Source organism: Poecilia reticulata, linkage group LG5 (genome assembly GCF_000633615.1).
Source record: "Poecilia reticulata strain Guanapo linkage group LG5, Guppy_female_1.0+MT, whole genome shotgun sequence".
In the NCBI taxonomy this organism is placed as follows: Eukaryota; Metazoa; Chordata; class Actinopteri; order Cyprinodontiformes; family Poeciliidae; genus Poecilia; species Poecilia reticulata.
In genome coordinates, this window is record NC_024335.1 from 18,880,704 (window position 1) to 18,896,419 (window position 15,716).

At 41.4% G+C, this 15,716-nt stretch overlaps 1 protein-coding gene across 1 annotated transcript in view; it reads left to right on the top strand.

Moving 5' to 3' along the window:
* Positions 1-2,023: 2,023 nt before the first annotated feature.
* The window catches only part of LOC103464969 (paxillin-like), a 34,992-nt gene continuing 21,299 nt past the window's right edge, over positions 2,024-15,716 (top strand). Inside the window, exon 1 of the mRNA XM_008409413.2 lies at positions 2,024-2,238. Coding sequence (XP_008407635.1) covers positions 2,226-2,238 — 13 coding nt within the window. The 5' untranslated portion in view covers positions 2,024-2,225. The remainder of the gene's footprint in view (positions 2,239-15,716) is intronic.

Here is a 15,716-nt window from a genome sequence, read left to right on the forward strand (position 1 = left end):
GTCTATTTAATGGCAGCTTGTTGGAGTTGCCCAGAAAATATTTTTTACCACATTCCACCTGCTGTGAATGAGGAAGCTTTGCTTGTGGTGGTTTTTGGTTGAGACTAGTTAGTAATTAGTTAAAAATAAATGATTCAATGAGACAGAATTTGAAAGTACGTCCAGCATCTTTTCAGCTGGATTTTGCTTTGCTCCATCTTGTAAAGAAAGTTGTGTCCATTCTTTCTTATTTTAGTCTGTTAGACGTTTCCAAGCATCAAGCATACGGTAAGGCAGGGCGTCATTATTTTACAACTACTGCACTGCCACCTTGTGGCTACATGCATTAGTGCAACACTCCTGTGGGAGAGCAAAAGTCCTGCTGTTCTCTCTTCACTTGGTTTGCTTCTGGTTTAATGATTCTGATGCCGAGTTTTATGACCTCTGTCACAATAAATGCTGTTTACACAGTATTAAACAGGAAACTCATGCACATGACCTCTATTGGTTTGTGGTTTCAATCTATGTCTAAATTTAGAGATGTGATCTATTCAAAAATCAAAACATAACTTTACAGCCATTAATTCAACTGGTGTTTTGTTCGGCGTTGCAGGGCTTCACCAGCCCAGAAGAAAGTGTCAAAACAGAAACAGTATTTATTTCCTTACAATTTTGAATGTGCAAAAAAACAACAACCCCACATTTCTACTTTTTGCTTAGAAATATGTCAGGAAAAAAAAGAAATATGTCAGAAAGCTACACTGCACAGAGTATTCCCTGCAACCTTTTTGCTGCCGCCTCTACATCCCCTTGAGCATCGGATGAGGGAAGATCCAGATTCATTGCTTTAAGAAGAAGTAACTGAAGGTTATGCTGAGTTTCCTTTCTTGAGCACATCTTTTCATTAAAAGAAATAGATCGTGAATTATTGGGTTTCACCAACTAAAATGTTTTTTTTTTAATTTTTTTTTTTTTAGCTTACTTCGAGAAGCAGACATTCAAAATCTGGGTTACCTTTTATGCAGGAGTATCTTATGGAGTTTACTTTCTCAGAAGATCAGTAATAGTTGACTCTCTGAATCTGTTCTGCACCTCCAAGCCCCATATATTCCCCACACACAACCTATTTCAAATAGTCGTAATTTCTTTCTCATTTTAGTTGAAAATACATTAAATTATACTTGCACAAGCCCCCTCAACCAAAAGATGAGTTGTTATATATTTGCTCATTTAGAAACTTCTCAGAAGGAAAGTGCAGAAAAGGAAGATTGAGGTTGGAGATTGAACTTCTTGCTCTCCCACAATGCAAACCTCAAGGGACATTTCTGTTCATCTTCTAACTCAACAACTTAGAAATGTCAACTTCTGATTAAAGATGCAGCAAATGTGTAAAAATAAATGTGCTCTGATCAGGTGAGATAAAAATGTAACTCTTTGGACCACACGGAAAACACTATGTGGGCAAAACTAGCACTTTATAAAACACCTTGCTGCGAAACGAGGGAATGATTTTCTTCTGTGAGGAAAGAAAAACTGGGACATGTTCACGGGAAGATGCTAAGCTAAATACCTATGTCAGTACAACAATAGTAGGGTGTTGAAATGGTCCAGTCAAACTATTTGCACCAAAAACTGGCTTTACAAACTTCTGTTTATAAAATATTTCATTGTGACATTGGAATAAAAGGAGATGAATACATCAGCGAGATTCTAAACCACTGCCTTTCACCTCATATTTTATGTTGAGTTTATCACATAAAATATAGTCAAAATATACCGACGTTTGTGATTATAACGTGATAAAATGTGAAACCTCCATGAATGACGAATAACAAGCACCGCATACCTCACTCTAGAGGTGAGTACCTCTCTGCGCCCCTAGATGCCGCTGTCCCCTCTGCGTTGTGTCTGCAGGAGCAGCAGGGGGGCTGGATGTGGACAGTAGAGGACTCCTGCGGTGTGTGTGTGTGTGTGGAGGGGGTGCAGCCGGTTGTGTGTGTGTGTGTATGTGTGTTTTTTTTTTTTTTTTTTTGAGTGCTGGAGGCTCGTCGAGCAGCAGCAGCAGCAGGAGGAGGAGGAGGAGCAAGAGGACTTGAAAACTTCACTGCGTCCAGCTGGAGAAATTTTCATCCGGGGAGATTTCTGCGTCTGTCGGAGCCGAGTCGGCACCTTTGTAGTCCAGCTGTGTCCGTCAGAGAGAGGGACCGGTCCGGTTCTCATCGCTGGAACCATTTCCGGCGTCCAACATGGATGATTTAGGTAAGTTATTTCGGCGAGAAGGCAACATTAAAGCAGCGCGTGCGCCTACGTGGGCAAACGGGCACAAAGCTGAATATTGGGGCTTTTTTAACCCTCAGGAAGTCTGCTAATGAGGTTGTTGTCGCATTCATTGGTCCTGCTGGGTTAAATTAAAGCAGCGCAGGCAGACAGGAGAAAGCAGGACGCGTGGACACCGGGTTTCTGATAATTAACTATACGGTGTTTATAAGCTGGAAGGTTTGTGGGGACACTGGTAACTGTGCTGCATTGGTGGTGGTGCTGCTGTGGGAAAGTTAATATGTTGGTCTGGTGTTGGGTTTCCTCAACTTATTTATCCTCAGACCAACATGTGATATAATCATTCTAATTGGAGAGTAACCCGATAAGTCCTGGTGGTCGTCTTGATAGAAATCCGTGCTGCTGGTTGGATAACGTTGATTTCTGCTGAAAATATTGTCGTGGGCAGACAGATGAACCCAGGCGAGCTCAGTCAGACGTAGACTTTGTTACAGCTTTAAATGCAAACCCTGAGGGGACAGGTTGCGGTGACAGGGAGGCTCAGCGGAATACTCTATCATCCATCTCTCTTCCCCTTTTTGCTGTCGCTTATCTTCTTGCTGTAGTTTGACAAAACATATTTCTCAAATAAGACTCACTGTTTCATTTTCATTTACATCCCTGCCACTTAAGCATTGTGAACGTTCACACCATTTAAATTATTATTTTTTTTCACATTTTGTCTGGTTATAAAGATACACTTCAATGTATTTTGGGGGAAGGGGAGAGGTTACATCTACAAGCATGGTGAGGGTTTTAATTTAGTCCCTCTGAATCAATTTGTGCATGTTTCGTTTCGCAGTTGACCTTTACTTGGCTCCGGCCATCTTCCCATCAACTCTGAACCGCTTCCCTGTCCAAATTGAAGAAAATGTTCCCCCTGTCATGATGCCACCGTCACTGTGTTTCACTAAGGGGAAGGCATGTACATGTAAGCCAGAAAGTTCTGTAAATTTTTGTATATATAGTTATCAGAGTAACTCAGGCTAACAACATTCGCACTCCCACCTACTATCACTTTGTCATTTTACAACCAGGTGTGAAGTAGGTGGTTATAAGGTGACACGATGACACATTTTTCCAAATACTTTTGCAAAGCAGGCCTGCTGTATTAGTGTAAATTAAAAACCTGGACTGTCCTACACACAGTTCCCTCATCACTGGAACAGATTTTGCCCCCTGGTGACTGATAGGATAAGTTTAGCAGGACATCTGTGAAATGCATTTCAGGACTCGAGATCATGTGCTAAAAAAACACCCGAATGCGTTTGTGAAGTCAAAGATGATGAATGTGTCGCAAAAGCTGTCCAAGAAATGCTATGCCCTCCACCCCCGCTGTGAGCTGTAGGTGGAGTTTCTATTAAACAACAGACACTTGTGTTAAAGAGAGAGTTCAGGAGTTTTAAAATGAGGATCTGTTGAAAGATTGACATTATATGTCTTATCTGGAGTCAATAATTCCAATGGCTTTATCATTTGGCATAAAAACAAATTAGTTGAAGCTAATAGCTGGTCTGAGAGAAGCCGAAGTGGTCTTCTGCCATTTTAAAATGACTCGGATCTAAAAGAAAATCGATAGCTTTTACTTTTTATATGTAAATATGAATTTATGAACTGTTAAATCATTGTCACTTGCTGTGGACAGCAGCTGGCAGAGAAGCTGATGATCTAAACAGGAAATGGAGGTAGGATACTGGGTTTTACCAATGACGCTGCTGTGCGAAACACATTTGTGGTCTGAGTAACCAGCTGATAAAAATAAGTTAGGCTGTGGAAAAAAAAATCAGATACGTTTTGTTAATTGTTTTTTTTTACCTTTTACACCAGTTTACTTTTAGGTCTGACAGTTACTCTGGTCGCATATTTCAGAGAGTTTGTATAAAGGGGGAATAAATCCTGACTAACAGCTTGCCCAACGGTGACCCACATGAGCTTATTTTAACAATTTAAAACAACTCAAACCAAAATGTATCACGTCTGTCTGATTCAACGCTGTACTGGTGGAGAATACGCATCAACGCTTTCACAAAAGACGTATATGATAGTTTTTTGTTTTAGTTTTATCAGCTGAACAACATCAGTACATTGGGTAAAGAGGAGTGGGCAGACTTTAGCAGTCAACTGAGATCTTTTACAGACAATTACAAGATCTGATAAAACCCAAAAATGGCCGGTCACTATATTAAAAAAACATCTAACTTAAGAAATAAAGACTCTCGTGAAAGTGTATAAGATTAATATCCCATAAAGATAATAATTTTCCGTTTGAGTGGTGTGTGTGTGTGTTTTTTTTTTAATTAAAATAAAAAGGCAAATAATATCTTCACTGTCTTTATCTGGTTTTGGTCAAACTGCCCATTAGCCTTCACATTATCGAGCTAGCTATTAGCATTAGCCTTCACCTTATCGAGCTAGCTGTTAGCCTTAGACTTCACCTTATCGAGCTAGCTGTTAGCCTTAGACTTCACCTTATCGAGCTAGCTGTTAGCCTTAGCCTTCACTTTATCAAGCTAGCTGTTAACCCTAGAGTCTTATCTAGCTAACTTTTAGGCTTAGCCTCCACCTTTTCTAGCATCAAGTAAAGATGCTTGAACACTTGAACCCTTCTAACAGAACCTCTCTTTAGAAACATGACCTTCTCCTTCAAACCAGAGGAAGTGCTTTGGTTTAGAAATTTTAAAGAAAAGCTCAGTTTTTGGAGCTAAAACGTATTCCCCTGGTGAGTGAGAGTGAAGCAGGTTCATTGGCTAGTCTATATCCAGTCAGTATTTATGGGCATCATCTTGCCTTACAGCTGGTACGGGGCTCTCCTTAAAGTAGCTGCTTCAAAAATATGTGTTACACAACCCAGTGTAATTACCATGTCACAGGGCTGTAAATTCTGTCATCGGTTTAGGAACCAGGCAGAAATGTGGCACACAAACAGAAGCGTACTCAAGTGGTCCATGCTCTTTCATTGTGAATAATTTCAAAACCGTAGTGGGGTCTGCTGGTTTTGTTTTTGTTTTTATCTGGTTTGGAGAGTTGGATGAAAGCACATCCACCGTGGAGTGCTTTCATCCACGGTGATGAGGCACCATGGAAATCCATCAGCATAACCTGCTCCTATTTTTAAACCTATATCCCTGCGTCTTAAGAGCTGAGCCAGCAGCACCTAGAAACCTGCCACCAGGTCTTCTCCCAGCCTGTTCCCCACTTTCCATCACTTTGTCTTCCTACTTCCCATATCCTCCCAGCAGCTCTAATGGAAGTCGAGATTCTAACCCTGAAAGCTCTTTTCCCAGCCTCAGTTTTTTTACCCTTTATTTTTTTTATTTATTTGCAGAGCAGAGCAGATCCTACAGGCAGGGTTTTGGGAGAGAATGGATCTCAGCCAACATTTATCTGCCTTTAATGCTACAATGCCCCACCCTCTCTTTTCCCACTTCCCACCATTCCTGTGGTTACGCCGCGCGGGAAACCAAAGCCCTGCGATCTATCGACGGTCCAAAGGAGAGATAAGCCTTTATTGTGAGAATTGGATGCAGGCGGATTGAAAAGGGTGCAAGAAAAGCTTTGTTTTAGTACGCCAGGTGTGCCTTTATCTGCATTTCGCATCGCCCTTGCCGGTTCTTGCCGCTCAGAATCCGAGGCTCGTTCTCAGGCAAACTTTCATTGAACCCCCCTGGCCCCCACCACTACCACCACCTCCGCCCTCTTCTTCTCCTCAGTTATCAGCACTGCCAAGCGCTGCTTCTTGCTTCACCGCTCTGGGCCTGCACCGACAAGACATGAATGTCAACGAGCCCCCCTGAAGTTAACTTTATTTTATTGACTTTGATGATCTGCGCCGTTTTATTGCTTGCTTTTTATATGCGCCTGCAAATACAGTAGCCTCGTATCGCTCTCTCTCTCTCTCTCTCTCTCTCTCTTTCTCTCTCTCTCTGATGCCACTTTGGTGACATCGTGAGCTAAGAGGCTTGTCAGCACAGCGGCTTCAGCGTTGGAAATGTCACTCAAGTTGCGGGAGTGAGGAGAGGAGTTCTTTACCAGAGGAGATCTGGAGTAACCCAGATACTTGGATGGGTCTAAATTTAGTTTGTATTGTTGTTTTCAGACCGATGGAAACATCAAAAGCTTTTCTTCTTTTGTGTTACATTCGGCATCAAACTGCAAGTTGTATCGAATTTCTGCATGAGGGCATTTTCTTGTTTTTAAGTTTATTCCCACAATACAGATTTGCTTGCATTTGGGTTTCATAGTATCCTGAGTTATCACTGTAGTATTTAGCATTGTTTTATGAATGGTGTGAACTCATGTCTGTCCCTGAGGCCGATGGAAGGAGCTTATATGAAGCAATCTGATGCCAGTGTGCTACCATCACCCATCCTATACTGCAGAGTGAACATGATGCTGTGCAATACACTGAGGTACAAGAGAGGTTTTTTTTTAGCTTTGGTTCCTCTACAGCTGACACTTCTCTTTTGCAGCTAAATAAGCATCAAATTTCTGTCCATTTCTTTGTTTGTTGTGAAGAAATTCTTACAAATGGTTTAAAATTCAGCTTGTGGCCAAATAGATGACAGCCTATCTTCTAGATTAGTGCTTTCTAAACCTTCCAGCTTCTGATCCACAAAATAAAAATCAAAGGTCATGACTCCAACTCTTGGTTAAGCACACACACTTTTTTTACTTTTTTTACACACAACAGCATCAACAATCAATGTATTGATCATTTTATTTATTTTCAAGTATTCTTCTTAAAAAGATCTTTTACAACATTTCTAAAATGCATATGCTTTCTCATTGTCACTTTTTGCTTGTGGATTCATTTCCACAAAGGGACTTCTAGTTTTTCTCAAATAAAATTTTTATTTTCCTGTCTTAGGAATGCTGCTCGTACTTACATGTGATGTAACTGGTCGGCAGGAGGATGTGTTTTACCCCGAGTTTTTATCTTCTGTGTGAAAACAAAGTTTATCAGATCACTGTAGGATGTTGTATTCCCTCATTAACAACATTCACATTGAAGAGTGTCATTTTGGCAAAGGAGCATTCACTGATTGGAGAAAAGTTTCCCGTTTCTTTTATCTCTACATTTCAAATTATTGTCATAAAACAGACATCTGACAAAAGCTTGTTACATTTTTTTCATATCTTTCCAATAAAATTGTAAATTGTTAAAAGTTGGTTTAGCAAGGCACATGAAATTCGGTGAAACTGTAAGAAAATGGATGTCGAGTGAGGTTAAGCCATTGTAACAGAAACCATAAAATGAAGATTCTTGTATGCTGATTTGAAATACTTCATCTCGAAAAAGAAACCTTGAACTTTGTCACATTTTTTTTCTCTTTTTATAGCAAAAGCTGTTGAGGTTTGAGGTTCCTTTTTATACTATATATATATATAAAAACTGAGCTTCTTCTTTGAAGCCCTGCAGTGACTAAGGCCAACGCTGCAGCACACCAGCCTGCACTGTGTGATAATTTCTCTGGGCTTGAGATGCATCAAACACACACTGCCAGAGCAGGAGCCCAAGGCCCCAACACAGTATCTCCGTTTGGGTTTGTCCATCTGCTTGACTTGAAAATCAAAATGCTAAAGGGCTTTGAAGCATATGGTGTACAGTACACACACACACACACACATTCAGACGCACACAAGCCCAAACTTAAGTACGCTCATGATCACAGACTGCTGGTGTGGACAGACAGGTCCGTTAGTGCAGCTGACTAAGCAGCAGCTCGGCGTTCAGCCGACCGTCATGTCATCTCTCATGGGTTCAGCGCTCAGTAAGAGCAGCCAGGGTCGATATTCATGCTGCTTCTTAACTTTATGAAAAACAAAGGAGGGGGGTGTGTGTGGAAGGAAAAAAAATGTAGAAAAATATATTTAAAACAACCCATCTAGGTAGGGAGGAAATTCATTCCATCCTGAAGGTCTGGTTAGGAAAAGATATTCAGTGATGTGCAAAAATTATTTACACCTCTTCCAACTTTTTGAACCATTAGCTATACAGTCCACAACTGTAGTCAAGAAGAAAACCATTGTTGGGAGGAAAAAAAGCCAAAACAAGAAAAGGTTGCAGTTTGCATACTTTACTTTAGGGAACATAAAGTCCATGTTCGCTAAAGGCGCATTGGAATAGAGTGCGCAAGTCTCACAAGGCCAAAATTGAACTTTTTGGTCTGCATTTAAAACTTCTGTGAAAAACTCCATGCAGGAATGGACGGACGTTCACCTTCCCACAAGGTGATATGAGTTAAAAATAAAATCTCTGCTTTTATCATAGCAAATACTATTTCCGATTTTTATTTATTTTCCTTTCTTCTTCAAAAGAAATGACAAAAGACAGGAGATATTTTCAAAAACTGTCATTAAAGGTCCAAATAAGTATTCAGCTAATACATGATACACTTTTCAGATTTGTCGTAGCAACGTTTGAGAATCAAGAATCCTACTTCACAGCAATGCGCTGCGTCGTGTCGGCCCTTTCTAGAAACTCTCCGGAAAAGTTCCCGTTTCCAATGTGACAAAATGCTTAAGGACTCAGTGGCGCTGTACAACCAGGGGTCACGTCCCACTTTCTGTGCTTGTGCCAGCTGAACCCGGTGACCCCTTTCCTTTGGCGGCGTCCCGTCCAGCTAGAAACATGCTTCGTGACAGGAGGCGCCCTCAGTAATGTACTGATGTGCCGCAGTGGCAGCCACAGTTCGTTGCTGCAAAAGCAACCGCCATGTAAACCAGACATGATGCGAGTCACGCCAACTTGTGAGTACGCATCACCCAACCCTGACTCCCTAGTGGAAATCCATCCATCTCTGTTGCTGCTCCCTCCAGGCAGCCAGAACGTCTCCATGCAGCTTGTTATGCACGACAAAACGAAGCGAAAACAAGGACACATTTTTGCATTGTGCATCTTTGTATGCACTCCGCTGCGTGCCTGAAGCGGTTATCGACCGCCCTCTACCCCGCTGAGCTCCGACGAGCGCCGCTCCCTCCTCGCTTTGTTGTTGGATTCCCATCTTTTCCAGTCCTGCAGCTGACTGACGGCTCAGCTGATTCGTCGCCGCCGGTCCTCTGGTGCGGGCTGAGGAACGGCCTGCAGACGGTTCTCACAAAGAGCGCCGCCGCCGCAGTGATTACAACATTTGATCGGGCTGTGAGGAAACAAGGCTGTGTTCTAACCACTGCTTTTCTGCTTAACTACAATGCATCATAATTACAGCTGCCACACTGTCAGATGGCCTTTTAGATGCACCTGCAAGATCCTTTTTTTTCTCTCCCTCAGACTCTTCCTCTAATTGGTGCGCAAATGTCATTTTTCTTGGAGCTTGCATGGTTGCTGTGGCTGCAGGCTGGGATAACACGTCCCTGCTTTATTTGGAAATGAGCTGCAGCCCAGCAGGTTTCCTCTGGGCTTGTGGCAGGTTTAAACAATCGCTAACACACTGCTCCCGCAGCCCTATTTGGGATATAAAGCTGTCACAAAGCGAGCCTTTGATGAACTGCGAAGCGGAGCGGGCAGAGGGGGTGGGGGGGTGAGACCGAAAGTGAGCGTTGCGTTTGCCGTTACAGCTGGATCTGCGATCAGATTCTGACTTGCTCAAAAAGACGCATTACAGAAGCGACGCGCTGGAGGCCCGACGAAGTTTATATGGCAGTGTCGATGATGCTTCACAGGTTTATATCCTTGGAGATTTGGGAGCTCAAACACACTCACGGGGCTTTGGCTGAATGTTTTTCCAGGGATACAATTTGACTTTGCAGAGTTTTCAAGCCCTTCTTTTCCACCTTCTTCTCTGTCTTCGGTGCTGCTGGTGGGGAGACAAAGAGCTGCTTGTGTTTTGGTGCTGTGACCTATTTCAGGCAGGCCAGAACTGATTAGAAGAACTGCAAATCAATCTGTTTATTCAGCCAAGCATCTGCATTTTGACTGTAGCGCCCTCACTCCCTCCTAAAGAACTAAATCCCACACTTTAGATGGTAATTTTTCCGAAGAGAATTCTTAACAAGATAAAGATTAACTTCAGTAAATTTCTAGAGCGCCCTGCTCCTCTCAGTCTCTCTCAGAGGATTTGGTTTAAAATCTCCACTTAAATAAAGTCTCTTTGACTTGATGTAGTTTCTAAGCAAAGCTTGGAAAAACCAGACTAAGAGGAACTCTTTGTACAGTGACAAGTGTTATTCATAAAACTATTTTCACCCTTTGAAGAATTTTTTAATTTATTTATTTTTTTTGCAATATGCCCAGAAACCTTTTAAGGTTGTTTTTACGTGATAGACCAAGAGATCCTAGTGGATAAGTGAAGTGGAAGGAAAATGACTGATGGTTGATTTTAGTTTTGTTTTTAATTGAATTAAACTAACTTAAATGTTCATGAATGTACAGTGGTGTCATAAATATACCAGATTTAACCAAAAAACAAGCACAAAATATAAAAATAACAGTGACACCATTTCTGTCTTTCTCGCCTAATTGAATTTCTCAAGTGTGAATTCAGCACCTTCACCTCTTTACTCTCAAATCAAATCTAGTCCAGCCAGTCACCTACCTTATTAATAACGTAATAACGTCCATCTTTAATGTCTATACAAAAACAGCTGCTTTGTTAATTGGTTTAGTTATGAAGTGGTTCATCATATGAAATCTCAACAAAATACAGTTGGGGTTTGTGGTTGTGATGTGAAAGATGTGGAATAGGTGAAGAGGTGAAAACTGGTTGTGTTTAAACTTTTTAAATTACTCTCCTGGGCACATTTAGGTAAGTAGTAACTATTTGGGAAATTTGTGATTTTGTACAAAAAAGAAACTTTTCCGTCTTTTGAATTGATGGAAATTTTAGGGAGAGATTTTACTGCCGTCTTAAAAGATGGATTTATTTTAAGGCCTTTAACTTGTTATTCCGCCTATAGATGAGCTGATGTCGCTGTTTTTATCAGTAGCTGCACCTCGAGTCAAATTTACTGCACTTTTTCTTTCATTGTTAAGCTGCAAAAGTCCTTAGGTCTGATAAAAGTGAGCTCAGTTTCATTTTACTGCAGGGACTCATAATAATGGAGTGTAGGAAAGAAGCAGAAAAATGAGCAGATTTTACCCTTAAATGTTCTCTTTTGCCAAATATTGGTGAACCGTGGTTTCCTCTTATGCACAATGAAACCCAGAAACGCCACACACAAACAGCTCTTTTAGATTATGCTAGATTAAGAGTTTGATCTACAGAACTAGCGGGGAAAAAAATGACCATTTTCCTTTGCTCAGTATAGCTACTCAGGCAACCTGTATACCACACAAAAACTTAAGTGCCCACAAACTGTGCATATAGGCCTGTAAAAGCCTCTGATTGTGGGTAAGAGGAGAAGTAAGTGCTAAAAAGCTAAAATCTTTTCCTGTTTTCTTGACGCGTTACCTGTCCAAAATGGCCGTTGAAGGGTATCATGTGTAAAAGTACACATTTTCTAATATAAAAAGTGTAGAAACCACCATAAATGCATATTAGAACAGCTAAATTCAACATATTTCAGTGTGAAGTTTAACAACTCATAGTATTCATGTCGGGTTAAAAATCCTGCAACTCGGAAACTAAAAAAGGGTTAGAAAAAACTCACTGAAATAAAGAAGGAAATAAAGCATGTGGTCCAAAAAACCTTTGAAAAAGAACAACAGCAGATCACTAATTAACAGGCTGCTCTTTTCAAAGCTCCCCTGGTTTCCTGTGTTACGTTAGATCAATTTCAAACCCCGTCTGTTCATGCAACAAAGACCTCTGTGAGCAGATATGCCTCCCCACCTCGCCAACCTGCGGCAGCAGCTCAGTTCTTCCTGCTGCCTCTGATCCTGTCTGCATGTGTCAGGAGAAAATATCCAGCCGCAGCTCTCCATTTGTACGTTTTCATTAAAATTGTACTGTGGAAATTATAATATGGCTAAAATGCTTCATTATTTCTGTTTCTAAAACCAGGAGGCTTCCACGGGACACTGAAGTGGAAAGAATAGGTTATGCTTACGACAACATGACCGAGGTCAAAAATGAATTTGCATTTGCGAAAGCAGACTCTTTACCGAGCTAGAGGTGGTGAAGAAACGAGCAGAGATGATGTGTCACACCTACGTTTTTTTTTTTGGGGTGTAACTGAACGAATAACCTCCTTGCAGTATGAGTTGGTAAATATCACTGAGAAAGAAGGTGGTTATATTAGACTTTGTTGTGGTCGGCGTAACATCCACGGGTGCAAAAGGCTTGTATTTTTTTTCCTTCCACTCAATTTTCCAGTAATACGCTTGAATATGGCACTCTGTGAGGAGCCAGGAAATATTAGCCTGTCTGACAACTGTAATGTCAGTAGTTCACACCGTGATTGTGTATTTCCGTATTGAAAGATTATTTTTCAGCAGGCTTAAGCAGTGCTTCTATTTTCTATTAAAGTTGTCATTAACTTCACTCCATAATCAGGAAGTGCGACGCTTTCACTCTCTGCTTGCTGGTAACACATTGTCCCAGTTGAATGGACATTGACTTTGAGAGATTCTCACACCTGATAGTGACCAAGTAAAGTAAAGAGAGTGATGAAAAAGTGGTTAACAATTTAACAGCAATCATATGTTCTCCTAATATATTCCCAGCCTTTTTGCACATTTCCCCTCAACCTTACAAAACCACCTTAAATAATTACCCCGTTTCTGTGAATGTGAACCATTTAAACTCGTCATTTGATCTTCAGATTCTTCTGGCAGGTTTTTTTTAAACAGTAAAACCTGAGTGACAGCTGTTTAGAGCTCTTCAGGAATCTGGATGCTGCTCTGTTTGCGACGTGTGCTGCATTACGCCTCACAAGTAACATTTGTGCAAAAGGCCCTGGAGGGGCTGCGGATCAATACGCTAAAAGCTGCTGTAAAGCTTCATAGAGCTGAAACACTGCTGAGTGATACTCATTCAGGCCAGTTCAGCTCGTCTATAAACAGCTAAGTCACTATAAAACTGATCTGACTGTATTACATGTATAGCTGCACTATTTTAACATTTGTCTAAAAAAAATACAGATAATGAAAAGTAATTCTGAAAATTATGTATCAATCTCTGCCCACTCCTTTTTCTATAATACCTCAAACTCTGTCATGTTGGATGCAGAGCATCTGTGAACATTTTTGGATCTTGCTGCAGAGTCTTAGTTGGCTTTAGGTCTGGACTTTGACTAGGCCATCCTAACACATAAACTTTAATTGATCTAAACCATTCTGTCTTTGCCTCACCTGCTTGTTTTTACGTTTTGATGGACCTCAGCCACAATTTATATACTTTTATATACTTTGTATATTGTCTTCACTTGATGGAGCAAAACATGGGACCCCAGTTCAGTGCAACCATAGAAACCTCATTACTTCTCAAACTAATACAACTCTTCTCATTGCTGAATGATTTATTAAGTGCTGCTCCATGAGATGTTGGATGTTGTGTTCAAACTCTGCTTTAAACGTCTCCACAGCTTTCTCCCTGAAAGCTCCTTGCTCCTCATGATGCTTCACAGAACTGGATTTTATACTGAGATTAAATTGCACCCAGATGTACTGTTTGCACATTATTTACTTGTAGCCTGTTACTTGGGTAACAGAGCAAAGGAGATAAAATGTAGACACAAAAATTGGGAAGCCATCTGTCATTTCCTCTACACCTCACAATTATGTCCTTAAGCAAAATCTAAGCAAAACACACAGAAATTTGAGATAATTATGTTACAAAGCGTGAGGGCGTTATAAGGCATCTGAAAAAGCGTGACGAGTTGTGAAACTTTCATATTTCACTTCAGAATATGGACATGCAGATTCACAGAGGAAGTGCACCAGCCGTGAGCGAGAGCAGCAGTGGCTCTCAGACCCAACCCAAGGGTTCAGAGGGGTGTAAAACGGTGCTGTAGTGATATGTGGCACAAACTGGCTGGGTGGTCTGTGAGGGCCCACTGCTGCTTTTGATGTTCATAAATCATCTACGGTAGGTCCGTTGTCCCTGCAGTCAGGGTCAGGTGGGGGAAGTATTTATAGACGGTCCAGATGCCGCAGCCCGTCTCTGATGTGTGTCGGCAGCCGTGCTGAGAGCCACCTGTGCATGTTGTCCCTGCTTTCTGTTGCACCTTGCTGTGCATCTTGTTAAATTAGGTGCCAGTTGGATTGTTTTAGATGAATGCAGGGTTTCATTTGGGCGATGTTAAAGTACACCCATCAGTAACAGTCCTGGTGGGGTTTGTCCTCCTCCCCCACCTTCCCTTTGACACAGTAATGTCTAGAATTCACACTTTCCGATTCTCTGTCGGCTCATGTGGCATCAAAAGGCCAATCCTTTCACAGCAGAACCCAGAAGGCCGTCGCAATACATTTCCGAGCTGCAAACAAACCTAAGTTGCAGTTTTGACAATTTTAAAATTTGACATTCTCGCTCCTTACAAAACTCGCTCCTTACGGACGTTTTTATTCCTTTTTAAAGCTATTGCTTCTCCTTTCCTGCCTTCTTATGACAGTATCTTGCAAGGCTGATGTGCACATTTTTCACTCTTTCCCTGCTTTGTGGAAGGCGAGCTGCGGCACGTTAGGAATTCATATCAGCCGGAGCGCACCTTGCAAAACATCAAACACATCACAGGGAAGCACTGAGGGGAATGGGAGCAGGCTGATGCAGAGTAAAAGGTCAAAAAACACGGGTAAATGTGTTGTTCAGACAGCATCTCCCAGCTAATATGCATTCTCACAGTTTCCCTGCGGACTTTAGGGGAAATGCTATCAGAGAAAGCGTTTCAATCCTACGAGATAAAGGCTTTTTTTTCTCTCTCTCTCTCTCTACACCAGCCCCAAAAGGAAGAACAAGAAGTGGCGAGCTTTGTGTCTGTCGTTGACATGACTCAACAGCACCCCCTGCAGACGGTGAAGTCCCATGTTCGGTTACAGTACATGCTTCCTGAAATGAATCACTTCCAGTAGAGCTGAATGAACAGGACTGGATGCACTCAGTGGCAGGCTGCATTGATTTACTCCATGCAGTGGTCAGCAGTGATAATGGATTGGGCAGTGAGAGCAGAGTTCGGCCCAGGCAGAACTTACTGCTGGACTGTTCTTGTTTTCCAGACCAAAACTCTCAAAAGGGAAATTCATGTCGTTTGGTTTACACGGTGTCTGTACTTAAATTAATGCATCTTAAAGTAAGTCCTTAAAATGTCTTAATTTCATTTTAAAAAGTAAGTTAGCCTTTCGTAAGTTAATCACAGGTCTTAAATCTTGTCATGGCAGGACTATTTAATCTTCTATAGATAGGATCCTATATATAGAATATATGTAAGCCAATATTTGAGTCATGCACAGATATCTTCATTCCATTCTGTGACTTGAGGTGGTTGAAGCTACCGCTAACTACCTGCTAATATGCTCTTGCTAGTTAGCCTTTTTTTCCCTGCGTCTG